Below are 13,644 nucleotides of genomic sequence, written 5' to 3'. Positions count from 1 at the left end.
AAAAAAAAAAGATTTAGAGGACCCAGCACATAGGGAAAACCTGAGATTTTCACCTATACCAAAGAAGCTGGAAGGAAGAATCTGCATTAATTTTATGAAAGCACAAATAAGCAACTGGACTGGTATTCCACAGGAGGAGTTGTTAGCTGAAAGGGCACATCATGTGTATGCTCCAAACCTAGCTATAAGAAAGCAACCTAGACCTTCTGTAGTAAAGATGCAATCCTACCAGCAGAAGGGAGTTCATTCTGGCAAAACTGTGGCAGAAGGACAAAGTACTAAAAGTTGGAGACAGCAGAGTGCTTGTGGAGAATGATTACTCATTGCACAATAGACAAAAGAGGAAAAAAATTATTCCACTATTCAAAGAATTTCGAGATGCAGGTGTGAGATTCAAACTGCTGTACCCAGTGTTTTCAAGGTATTCTTCCCTGGAGGGACAAACTCATTGTTTGATGAAGTACATGTTAAGGAGGACATCAAAAAGTTTGTCCAACAAAACTTGCGCTGTGAAACAGCAGGAGATTCTGCTTCCTGTTCTGCTGGTAATAAAGACTACAGAAGGACTGTACCTGTGAAACTTTTTCAAAATTTTCAACGGAAAATGTTGGAAAGAAGGAAGTGGCAGGAGAGTTGACTAGAAGAATCGAGAGTACGTTGGAAATGAAGCAGCGACAGGATCTCAGAGATAAACAGTAATAAAACCAGTAAATTAATGTGGGATTACAATGCAATAAATATGTTTGCAAAATTTGGCAGAACAAAGAAATCTGGAAATATTGAACTTTTTCAGAATTTGTTGGACTTGTGAGGGACACTAAAGCATATGCCCTACTTCATGTCGATGTTCAGAAATAACGCTTGGGGAGGGGAAGAGGAGGGAGAAAATTAACTGTAAGTAAAGATTTTTTTTTTAAATAGTACCAATTTTGTGGCATTTGGTTTTCTTTACATGCTATAAAGTACAGTTTTCTTTTCAGTTATTTTAATTGTAATGAGGATTGCAAACAGGTGCTGCTGTTTGTTTTTCTCCCCTCTTCTTTCTCCCTTTCTCTTTTCTTGCTCAGTGTTAAGAAATGTAGGCACTGCAACACATAAAAAAACCTGGTTAAGAACCACGATAAAAGAAAAATCAGTGTGCTTTTTCTCATTCTTGCACGGGGAAATTACTAGATTAAAGACCTTATATTGATTTATTAACAAGTTTTAAAAGAGCAAGTAAATGAAAAAGAACAATAAATATTATGAGGCTTTTTTATAGTAAATACATGTAAGCTCAGTAACAATTCTGCAGCTGGTCTTCATGTTTCCATAAAAACAATCTGATAAATAGAAACTGGCTAAACGGTTCTCCTGTCTCCATGAGGCCCTTCAGTAAAACAGATGTGAAATGGGCTCAAATGGGTAAGACAAGAAACAACTGTATAAAAGTTCAATCTGCCTAACAGTGTATGCATGTATCACAAAAGCTGGAACTAGACATTTAACAAAAAGGATGTTACACATAAAAGGTGGAATAATAACTTTTTGATACATTGATGCTTTCTGTAATGTCTTTAAATGTAAATGGCCTCACAGATTACAAACTAGAAAGAGTAGTGCACTACATTACAAATGTAGAGTGCAAATAGCTATGTTACAGGAGATACACTTAGAAAGAAGTGAACATGTGAATTTGACAAAGAAATGTTTTCAGGATGGTTATTCAACAGAATACACAGGACAAAGGAAACGAGGAGTGCTAATATTAATTGCAAGATTAGGTGCAATAGTGACAGAAGAAGATAAAAAAAAGATAACTGCAGATTTGTAGTGCTAAGATGCTACTGGCAATGGAGAAGGATTACACTGACATGTATTTACATTCCACCCAATACTGCTATAATGGAGCTTAAGAAAATTCTGGAAGAAATAATCAGTTTTCAGCAAGAAATATTACTTATAGGTGGAGACTAGAACTCAATTTGCAGCAGTGAGGATGTGTCTGGGGGGGGGGGGCCCAGACGGGAAAATATAACTAAAAGGGTAGATTTTTGAAGCAATTTATGAAAATATTTGGCATGAAAGATGTGAATTCAGTAATAGTTCAGAATGAATTTACATACTGTTCCCCCAGGATACAAAAACTGGGCTAGGCTAGACAGAACTGATACCCACCCAATAACTATTTCAGATCATGCGTCAATAATAACTAAAATAAAAACACAGGGTAATAAAATAAAAATGAGACATTGGTGCTTTCCCACCTATCTGTTGAAAAGAGAGGAATTTAAGGAATGGGTACTGGAGATTATTCAGGAGCTGTTACAGAGGACAGAAATTTCTTCTGAAAATATAGCTAGGGAGTGGGATAAAATTGAGGTGGAGTTTAAAAATAGGGTGGAAATAAAGGAAAGGGAGCTATGGTTAAGAGATAAGAATTATTTAGAGGGACTGACAAATGTTAAAGTATTGCAGAATAGGGGGAATCTCACAGAGCAAGAGGAGGATCAACTGCAGAATGCTAGGCAGAAAATAAGTGATTGGGGGGAGTTTGGCATAATGATTAAGATGATTACCTTGCAGACACAAGGTTCAGGGTTTGATTCTCACTTGGAGTAATTGGCTAGGCTTAAAATGGTCCACAAGGGCAGTTAGCCTAGTACTAAACTATGAACCTCGATAATATGCACGAGTTTAGAAAGATTGCTGTTAAGAAACTGTTTTTTGATAAAACTTGAGCACAAAAACTTTTAGCACAACTCAGGCAACAGAATCTCTAAAAAGCAGAGAAATATGAAAATCAAGAATAGATACAAATGGAAATGTTCATGGAAAAATTAAATATGCCAAGGTTAGAGGTAGATGAGACTCAATTACTAACAGTATAGGAGGAGGAGATGAGATAAAAATTCTGATGTATAACCAATCTACAGGAAAGTCCAAAGGAATAGATGGTATTCCTGTGGAAGTTTGGAACCTGGGAGGAAAAAAAATTATAAAAATCTGGAAGGATTTGTTTAAAAATATCTTAAGAGAAGAAGTACCAACATCCTGGAAGGGTTCATGTCTATAAAATCTAAAAGAATAGCAAAAGCAATGCCAAAACTGATAGATATAGATCAATGCTGTTTTGTGGAAGGAGGCAAACATTTGACAAAATTAACAGAACACTGATGATCCAGAGGGAATAAGGGAAGAATGTAAGAAAATACAATTGTTGATGGGGGGGGGGTCTTGATACAAATAAAGCATTTAACAGAGTAAGCTTGGACTTTATGAGCAGGGCAATGGAAGCATTTGCATTTCCTGAAAAAATTATAAGGCTGATTAGGAGAATATATATGAGGGATTGGAGGCAAATAGCAAAGTGGGTGGGGTCCTCTCTGATAATTTCTGCTTGTGCAGAGGAACCAGATAGGGGTGTCCTCTTTCCCCTTTATTACTTGCATTATATTTAGAGCCATTGGCAAAGAAAATAAGGGAATCTGAAATTTAAGGATAGAACTGGTAGGGTAGTGAAGTAAAGCCAAAACGGGGTTCCAAAAGCACTTTTGGAGAGCCCTTCTTTATCTCTAATATGACTCTGGTTATCAGAGGAAAGGAAGAGAAAGGCATAAAGGAACATTCCTGTCCATGGGAATGAGACATCTGTTTTCCAGGCCTTTCTGTAAGGTCTCTAGACATGGAACTACTGTAACCATATATTCTGAATGGAATCAAACAGATCTACTTCAGGAGTTTCATACAGGCAAAAAAATCTCCTGGATGACCTCTGGGTATAATGTCTATTTGTGCGTATCTATCCTGGATCTTCTTGGTATGTCTGCTACTTTGTAGTGCTCTGACAATGTAGGCTGTGCTGAGTTGCTAGCTTGCAAACAACCACTGCTAGTTTGCACAGAGGTTTGGACCTCATTCCCCTTTGTTTTTAAGTACCACATAACTGTGGTGTTATCTATTATGATTAACAGTGGTCCAGGTATCCACAGCTGATTCAGTGGCTTTGATAGCCTTTATCAGGGCCACAATTTCTTTAAAGTACATGCGTTTGTGTGTTAAGTGGAGCTCCCACATGCCCTGGATTTTGAGACATTGAGAATCCCCCCAATGCAAAATCTGAGGCATCTGCTGTGGCTAAGCAGGAAAAGCAGAAAAAGGGATATTCTGTTGATACTGATTAGCCCAACAGACAAGTTCCTTTCCAGTGAATTATTGCACTGTAATAGGAAAGGATAGGAGATGTTGGTGTTGGGTCCTGACAGATTTGAGAAACCACTTCCTTGTTGTAGAACAGCTCTGGTAAGCAAGATTTAGGAACTGTTGTTGGTAGAATGAAACATTCTCTGGAGATGAGCTACAAATGAGGTAACAAGAAGGCATCCTAGAAAGATGTACCTGTAGAAAAGAACCAGGGATGAGTTTCCCAGATATAACCTAAAATCCAGTGTATAGAAGAAACTGATAGAAAATTGAAGGAATGCTAAAGAATCTTGGGTGATAGTAACCAGAATGAGGCAATCATCCATGCAGAGGTAGATCTGAATTTTCTGAAGTCTGCAGAAGGCAATGACTGGAGCCAAACATTTTGTGAAGACCCTTGGAGCAGTAGAAAGAACAGATGGCAAAAATGTAAACTGAAAGAGAAATCCCAAAACAAAGAATCTTAGATAGCACCTTTGGTCTTTGTGAACAGGTATGTGAAGATGACCACTTTAGACCTCAAGAATGCCTAAATAAACCTTGGATGGATGAAGAAGTCAAAGATTACCTGCCAGCTTGGGAGGAAGATTGGGCTGCAGAGGGGAGGGCAAGCATGAGGTCCAAATGAAGTCAAGCATTTTTCTTATGAACGGAAGATCCATGGAATCCATTCCCTTTCTTTCTTTTTTTTTAAAGTCTCCCAGTCATTTTATTTATTTATTTAATTTTTTATTTAGAACTGCTGTTTTGAATATTTTTGTTGAGCATGTTTGAAGGGCTTCCAAAAGAAAGGCTAAGGGTTGGAAAGATAATTCCTCTGGTATCTAGGGACAAGGGGCAGTTAAAAGTTGTTTAACCCCCCCCCCCCCAGTATTAATCTTCCTCTAACTTTTTTTTAAGTACCACAGAGAAGGAATTCTACAAAAGCAAATCTTTCTCCATAAGGGCATTTAAAATCTGGGACTTGACGTCTTCAAGAAAATTACATCTAACCAAGGCATTTCTCTGCATCACTGTCCCTGTGGCTACAGCATCCATTGCATCATATACACATTTTATTGTATTCTGGTTACTTAGAGACAGAACTGACTGTATTTGACAAACTGGTTTTAATGTCAAGAGCAGAAAGGTTAACAGATTCTAGCATATTAGCAAAAATAGAAAGTAAGTATTTTGCTATGTGTCTGGCAGTTAATGGCACTGAAAGATAATGTGGAAGAAGCATACACCTTCTTCCCATACCTGGCAAAGGCATACCGTTGACTGTTGTTTTCATTGTGGACAGAGTTAGAAGGAGGAAATGTTTTTTTTTTTTAACTACTGTCTCAGTTCAGAAAGACCACATCCAGGTCAGCAATGGACCATCCAGGAAAAAAAACACTTATGAGCAATCACGTTATGAAGTTAGTATGGCTTTCCTGGTGCAGGGTATTGTGAATCAGGAGAAGATGCAGCAGCATTAAAATCATCTTCCAAAGCTCCCAGAAGTGCAGGGACAGCTAAGGTCTTTGAGAAGTCCATGTTCAGCAAGTCATAGTATCTTTTTAAGAATCCCTTTCTTTGCACTTAAAAACTCTTTCATTTTAGAGATGGTGTCAGAGAAAGAGTTCTTCCTTTAGAAAATCTGAGGACAAGGTATCCCCAGACTGAGATTCACATGGGATGGAAGAACAGAGTTGTGAGACATAATCATGGCCTTCATCTTCAGAATCAGAGACAATCTCTTCCAAAGAGAAGAAAAGAAAGATGACTTTTTTTTGCCTGGGTAGACTGGAGATTGAAAAGAAAGTACTGCCTTAAAAAGTCCCTGGGCAAAATTGTGCTGGTCTTTTTGGAAGCCCTTCTAACCGAATGGTGTGTGTGTGTGTGTGTGTGTGTGTGTGTGTGTGTGTGTGTGTGTGTGTGTGTGTGTGGAGGGGGGGGGGCAATGACAGACTTCAGTCTTCTGAGACTTGTTCTTTGTGGTCTCTAGTCTGAAAATTTTAGGGAAGAATCAGATAACTGGACCTTCATCTATGACCCATCAACTTCCTTCCCTTGCCAGGACATGAACTCCTCCTTCACCCTAAGAATAATGTAAGGTTCTCCCTTCTTGGCTACGGATGCCTAAAGTCTGGTCTGAAAAGATGTGGACTGCTCCTGGGCCTTAGTGATGGTCTAACAGGTGCAAACATACCTCACCAGAACTGTTTGTCAAACTGTTGAAAACAGGAGAAAAATAATTCTCTTCAGAAACATCTTTAAAAAATCTTACTCTTTTTCTTTACTTTTTTTGGCGAGATCTGTGAAAGAAAAGTGAGACGCTATAGTTACTTGTGTGTGCCAAAAACCTTTGAATGTCGGTCCTCGAGAAAAAAAATCTCAGGAACTGAGCCTACTGCAAATGGTTTTAGATATAAAGGTTAAGTAGGTATTACAAGACTTGATGTCATGACTCTAATAAACAAAAAACAGGCCTTATGGGCATCTTTATATGAGATGCTTTCCAAGGACACATTTTTCCTTGACATATACCAAAGGTTGATGTAACATTTCACAGACAAAAGGAAGAAAGGATGATCCTCAAAGGGGGTATATATCTGCCCAAAAAACTTTACTTGAAAACCAACTGCCAATCCTGAAGCTGCTAAGAGATGAGATGTCTGACTACATGTACCAGCTGCAAGAAAGTTCTGAATTTTGATGCCTGTATGTACTTTTTCTGCCAGCATGCTAGTGTGCTTGAGTGGATATATGGTGCACAATGAAGAAACCTAAAGCTTTAGCAGACTGGCCAGATGTCCAATATCCCTGTCAGGATACATCTCAAACAAGTAAACGCTACTGCAACTGTGATCTACCTTATCATCTGGAAGATTTATATTTTTCACATCTTTTGTTCTTTTATTTAATTCACTAGATTTGTTATTTTGCCACATTTCTGAAACTCCTTGTACTCTGTTTTTTTAAAGAGACATGAAAAACTGGTGATATGATTTAAGGCTCATATACTCAAAGCAAGTAAAAGGCTACAAATACAAATCAAACTGGAAAGAAATTATGCTGAAATGGGATGGAAGGGGTCAGGAAATAATGAGCGAATAGGAGTTTGGATGCAGCCACTTAAGAATAGTAACAATCATACAGAATGTTATATGTACAATGTAGCAAAAAGTATTTGGAGAGCTAAGCCAATATGAGAAAAGAGAAAAAAGATTTTACCAATAGGGATGACTGTAATTCAGGAAATAGAAAATAGGCATGAGGGAGCCTACCAGTGTTGTTTCTGTAAAATTTGAAATACATTTTAAATGAAAACTCCAGCAAAGCTAGAACTTCCACTGAGTGACCTCCCAAACCTCTTGTATCAAAGGCACATCGGATATATGCAAATGAGCCTTATGAGCATCAAGTGCTTCAGCTCATTGGCAATTCTGAATGCCCATGACTTGTTTCGTCACTTTAATGGACAATTGCAGTGACCCTAATGATAATGGACATCAGCTGGGTATAACAGCCCTGTGTTTCTAATGCTTAGTCAAACACTCTGCTTGTGCTGTGCTGACGAGGTCATAACAAGGCCGAAATATGCATATCCACAGCTAGTGGGGTTTGGCTTTATTGGCCTGAAATTGTCAATTAAAACGACAGAACAAGTCATGGGCATTCAGAATTGCCAATGACCTGAAACACCTGATGTTCATAGGGTTCCATTTGTATATATCCCATGTGCCCCTGATACAAGAGGTTTGGGAGATCACTCAGTGGAAGTTCTAGCTTTGCTGGAGTTTTCATTTTGTTTTTACGGATTGGTTTTTCAGTGACCTTTTCACTCATTGTTTTAAATACATTTTAAATGAAATTCAAAGGTCTGTGGTAACTGTAAAAGTAAAGCAGAACATAGTATACACCCTTACAGGTCTGAACAGTGTTTATGTGAACTGGGGAAGTAAAGCCAAATAATGGGATATTAACATGAATGGCAGGGTTTTAATTCATTACCCTGCACTGGGCTCCATTTGTTAAAGATCTGGATCTGACTCTGGAAGTATATCCTGCAACAATACAGCAGCATTTCATGTTCAAGTAGGTCGGACCTGTACTGAGTGATGTCAGAGATGATCATTATTCTTGATAATGGATAAGACATAGGAGGTCAAAAAAGGAGATGTAGGTGTCCTGCAAGCATGTAAGCCTCTCCCAATTATGCTGTATGCAGTAATATTTCTGATTTTTGTACGACTTCAGGGTTGCTGAACAAAAGCTGCTGCAGCAGCATTTACATAGGCTTTTTCTTTATTCATTGCACTAAACAATGAATTCATTAATATGCCTAGATTATGTAATACAATCTAAATATGTTGCATTTTACTAAACTCTATGCATTTTAGTAATATCTTTTGTAGCACCTTCGTTACAATCTCCTGCAACTGCAAAAAGGCTGACACTTCTCAAGTCATACAGTCTGCATTTTTTTAAGTGATGATCAAAAGAGTGTTTTCTTTGACATCCATTATGTAGTCATTTGTTTCATATTACTGTGATACAGTCTTCTCTACAAGATCAGATTGTAAAAACCTTCTGCATTTAGTTAAAAACTATTTCTCTGGCAGTTGGAGCAGAGGACTAAAGCTCTAACTTTTTAATGAGCTGCTTCCTGTGATGAGGGTGCAGGTTTTGAATCTTTTAAACCTTCATTTACATACTGTGAGACATTGAGTAACTCACTTAACCAGGCAGTGCTTTACAGCAAGTGTGAATTTCAGAAAGCCTTCTTAAATGGGTCTATATTAGTTCTTCGAAAAACCTTTCCACCTAATGCTACATCGTTGACCTCTATTCAGAGAAATTCACTTCCACGATTCACTTAATACTTAAAGGGCAAAGACGGAGTTGGCCAACTACACAACTTTGCCCTTTTCTCCACTACAGTGCGAACTCGGAGTTGGTATATTTAGTTAGGAGGGGTGGGGGGTGCAGCTCTCACATGGGTGGGTTTGGTTTAACATAATTTGGGTCCGTTGGGTTGCGGGGCAAGTATATGTTTGCCCTTGAAGTATTCAGAGAATCGCAGAAGTGAATTTCGCTGAATACGGGTTAACGATGCAGCATTCGGTGGAAAGGATTTTCAAAAAAGTAATAAAGACCCTTCTTAAAGGTCTCCAGGACTGCATGCTGAGTAATTATGAACCTGTTGTCATTATTTGCCAGCCATTCCCTATTACATAGCTGATCTACTTTGGAAAATGACAACAATTTTAATGCAATATAGGCAATTTATTTTTCAAGGGCAGCAGGCATTGCATTTGTAGATGAAGCATTAAAATGCAAAGTTGTTTGCCATCGGCAATCTCTCCATTAGTAATAGTTCTCTTTAATATACAATTACTCAGGTTACTTTCACGCTAAGTGATGTGGTGGTGGAATGGTGGAGGTGGTGGTTGGGGGTCTTGTCCATTACCTAGCCTGTTGCCCCATTTGACCATAATCCGGCTCTGCCTGAAGCAAAAATGCAGTGGTATTTGAGCTGGTCTCTGGGCTTTATAGCAACTGTGTCTACTTTGAAATCATACTCCATGTCCCTAGGCCAATGCTGTCCTCCTGCATTATGCTGTTTACAAAGTTCAGTCCACTCTATGTAAAGGTTATCTCTTATAAATTTGGACCAAGTGTTCTTACACTTTTAATGGCTAATTTGTGTTTTCTGACATTTCGATTTGTCACTTTTAGGTTACAAATGGATTTAATAGCCTACTCCATTATTTTAACTTGACCTAGCTAATTAAATATTTACAACAAAAAATAAATGTTTCCAAAACCAGTACTCTTACATATAGTTTAACATTCAGAATACATGATCCTGATTTCATAACATTTGTGATAAAGACAATCTCAGAACAGGTCAGATTTATTTTTCCAGTGCAGTGGTTTGAGGGTACCAGTTAATCATATATTACGTACAAAGCACAAAATAGGTATCCACAATTAAGCAGTTAGGTGTTTCAAGTACCACAGACAAAGGACTTTGTACTTATTTTTCTTTCCACCCCATTTTCTACGAACCTACAGGGAGCGTTCTCTGTGATGTCTTTTCCGATAATGTTTCTGACGTAGCTGATCTTGCATTCACACTGATGCTGAGTGGAAAGGTGATCCCATACCTAGTTCGACCAACCACTTGTTGAACCACTGAATTCTGTAGCAGGGTAGACATGAAACAGAAACACTTAGAATACATTTAATGACTCTACAAGTTCAGAATGTGAAAAACATTTTGCATGCTGCATACAATTGTAGATTTTTTTCAGAGAATTCCTTATACAGTAGACTGTAGCTTTTTTTAAGCATCAACAGGAGAATTTAGAGTTAGGGCTCACGTATCCCTAATCCAAACAATTAAATACAACCTCAGACTGCATACAGTTTTCCTCTACTTTATTTTCTGACACTTTTCAACAAACGTCTACTAGCATTTATCATAGTTTAATGAAACTGAGAAAGAAACAAAAATACTACAGATTATGCTACATAAAAAGCAAACAAACACAAAATCATTTTCTTATGCCATGTACCTCATTAATTCTTTATTTAATTGTAATTGTAAATAAAGATTTAATTTATCTCAATTCTACATGCTTGACTTCTCATTTTTTGTTACTTAATGTTAAATAAGGGGACATAAATGTAAAGATGCCACCTCTGATTACCTGTACCCATAACATTACAGTACCACTCACAGTACAAAGACACTGTGTTAACATATGCTAGGCAAATGAATTACCATTCCCATAATAGAAGACTAGGTTCTTACTTATTCAAATTATCACAGCTGACAGTGAAGTCACAACATGTTGTTTTTATTTGTTCCTTGTCCCAGCAGACTATATGCTGCCTGTTTACTCTCCCATGATTCCCACCCTCCTCCTGATACTGTCCGACAGGAGGGAAGGTGACCAGAGCCGGCAGTAACTGACCATTATTACTTCCCATCTGAGGCTGTCACTGGTTGAGGGAAGGCAACATGTGTAATTTTCTGATGCTTCTTTTTTGGTGTGATGTCCACCTGTACTAAACACTGTTGCTCAGTTCCCTGATGAACCTCAATTAATTTATCTAGGATCTCTTCCCTAACTAGGATCTGAGGGACCACCTCTGAGCCCTCCAATATGATGATTTACGGTTCACCTCTGTCTGCTGAATCCTCAGCTGTAAAGGCATATGATGCCATACTGGCCTCTAGCAAGGTCTCAGTAGACGGTATATGAGAAGGAACCAGATGAACCATGGGCTCTGAAACCTCATCAGGTACACTTGAGTCAGAAAGGGACAACTGAGTCGCTTTCCTAGGCCTTTTAAGATTTTTCTTAAGAGGTGGTAAGAACCTCCAGGGAGATAGAATCTGCAATCTTGCAGTAGGCTAAGCAAGCAAGACATTGGGTCTCCAAGTAAGTGTTAAGCAAGGACAATCAGGATTGCAAAGTCTTAGGTACAAAGGATTGCAGATGGAGCATGCTTTGTGGTCATGTTCCACTCCTAACAAACAAAGACATTGGGTATGCAAGTCTTTGTAAGGGAGTTGCCTACCACACTCGCACTTACTTACCTTTCCTGACTGACATACCATGCCGGTATAAAAACAGTTAAAAAAATATAAAGGAAGGTTCTCCAATGGAACACTTAAATGAGTATTGAAAGCAATGGCACCAATGACCATACAACAATCATTCCCGATGGATAAGCAACCTACATTTGGTCTGGCTGCAAGACAGTATGAAGGATTTTGCTGGTACGTCTGTCTATATGCCTCTACATGTGCGAGCTGAAATCAGAAGTGAGACGTATGAAACTCGGAAGGTAAAACTTTGGTACAACAGCTGGACAGACAGCAATGATAACTTGTATTAGGATAATGCAACAGTGATTTCTGTCAGGACATCACTTAAATGCTGCCCAGGGAATACATCAAAACTGGATATTGACCAGGATATAAACCTCCTCAGCTGGTCTACCCACCATCTCCCCCAAGAAACTATCATCTTAGGTGATTTCAATATTGACTGGCAATCCTGTTCTGGCAACAATCCAACCCATCATGTACACCTTCATGGCTTCACCCAACTAGTCCAGTCACCAACAAGGATAAATAAAAACTCCAGCAAGCACTCTACCCTGGATTGTATACTAGTCAGTAAGATCCCCCAGTCATATATAACAGGCTGCTTATCAGATAGCCTCAGTTATCACTCCCCAACATTCCTACTCAAAAAATACCTGTACCAAGCTAAACCTGTCATCTATCGTCAAATACGTAACAAAATAATCTTTAACCCACTCACATTCATCTTATCCCTCAAAGAATGTAACTGGCATGCTCTAAAGTACCTCAGTCTAGATGACGCAGTTGAATCTTTTAATACTACCTTCCTGAACATCCTTAATTACCATGCCCCCATAAGATTTTCCAGAACCAAAGCACAACCCTCCCCATGGCTACAGAAAACCACTAAGTCAGAAATGAAAAACAGGGATAAAGCCTGGGAGCACTGGCGCAAAACCAAAACCCCTGCAGCTCGACAGAAATTCCTAGAACTACGCAATAGAGTCAAAAAGCTAATAAAACGGGACAAATTCCAATACTACCAGTCTGCCCTAGACTCCTCACAACACAGCCCCAAACAATTCTGGTCCTCCATAAACTCCATCCTCCACCCAGGTAAAGTCAGTACCCCTCCTCCTAACATCCCTCACTCCTCAGAAAATATTGCTACCTCATTCAACACACACTTCACCCAAACCATACTATCACTAGCTAAACAACACAACCCCCTCCTCTCCAACTCACACCTTCAACCAATAATCTCCCCACTGCCTTCTCTTTTTCTCCTGTACCTACCCTCCAACATAAAAAAAACTCTTAACTAAACTTAAACCCACCAAATTAGCAGCAGACAACCTCCCAAGTGAATACCTACAAATCGCAGCTGATGCTCTGGCCTACCCAGTATCCATCTTGATTAACCGATCTCTGTCAAAGTTACGTTCCCACATTGTGGAAAGTCTCACATATAATTCCCCTCCACAAAGGCGGACCCTCTGCAGAACTAACCAATTACCGCCCCATAGCTATTCTCTCTTCACTCTCCAAAATACTAGAGAGATGCATACACTCTCAGGTCTCACACTACCTCCTTACTAACAACCTCCTTTCCAGTACTCAGCATGGTTTCCGACAAAACCATAGCACTACCACTGCCTTACTGTCCTTTACAAACACTATCCTTCGGCATAAAAACAATGGCTATCTCTCCTCTGCTACTTTCCTAGACATATCTAAAGCATTTGACATGGTCCCACACAAACAACTTATCTCTGTCCCCAATAACCTATCCTTCTCACAATCAGTCACCAACTGGTTTCAGAGTTACCTGTCTGACCGCCAACAATCCGTTGTATGGCAGAATGACATATCTCCCAAACTACTTG

At 38.9% G+C, this 13,644-nt stretch overlaps 1 protein-coding gene across 2 annotated transcripts in view; it reads right to left on the bottom strand.

Annotated features, from left to right (window-relative positions):
- Window positions 1-13,644, bottom strand: part of PASK (PAS domain containing serine/threonine kinase) — a 1,620,160-nt gene that overhangs the window by 1,171,366 nt on the left and 435,150 nt on the right. For both annotated transcript variants that reach the window (XM_044056691.1, XM_044056692.1), the window contains exon 7: window positions 10,225-10,357. In XM_044056691.1, coding sequence (XP_043912626.1) covers window positions 10,225-10,357 — 133 coding nt within the window. The remainder of the gene's footprint in view (window positions 1-10,224; window positions 10,358-13,644) is intronic.

This window comes from Protopterus annectens, chromosome 14.part0 (assembly GCF_019279795.1).
Source record: "Protopterus annectens isolate FY-2018-M chromosome 14.part0, PAN1.0, whole genome shotgun sequence".
Taxonomy (NCBI): domain Eukaryota; kingdom Metazoa; phylum Chordata; order Ceratodontiformes; family Protopteridae; genus Protopterus; species Protopterus annectens.
The sequence above is the reverse complement of the archived record's forward strand: the minus strand, read 5'-3'. Positions and strand labels throughout refer to the sequence as shown.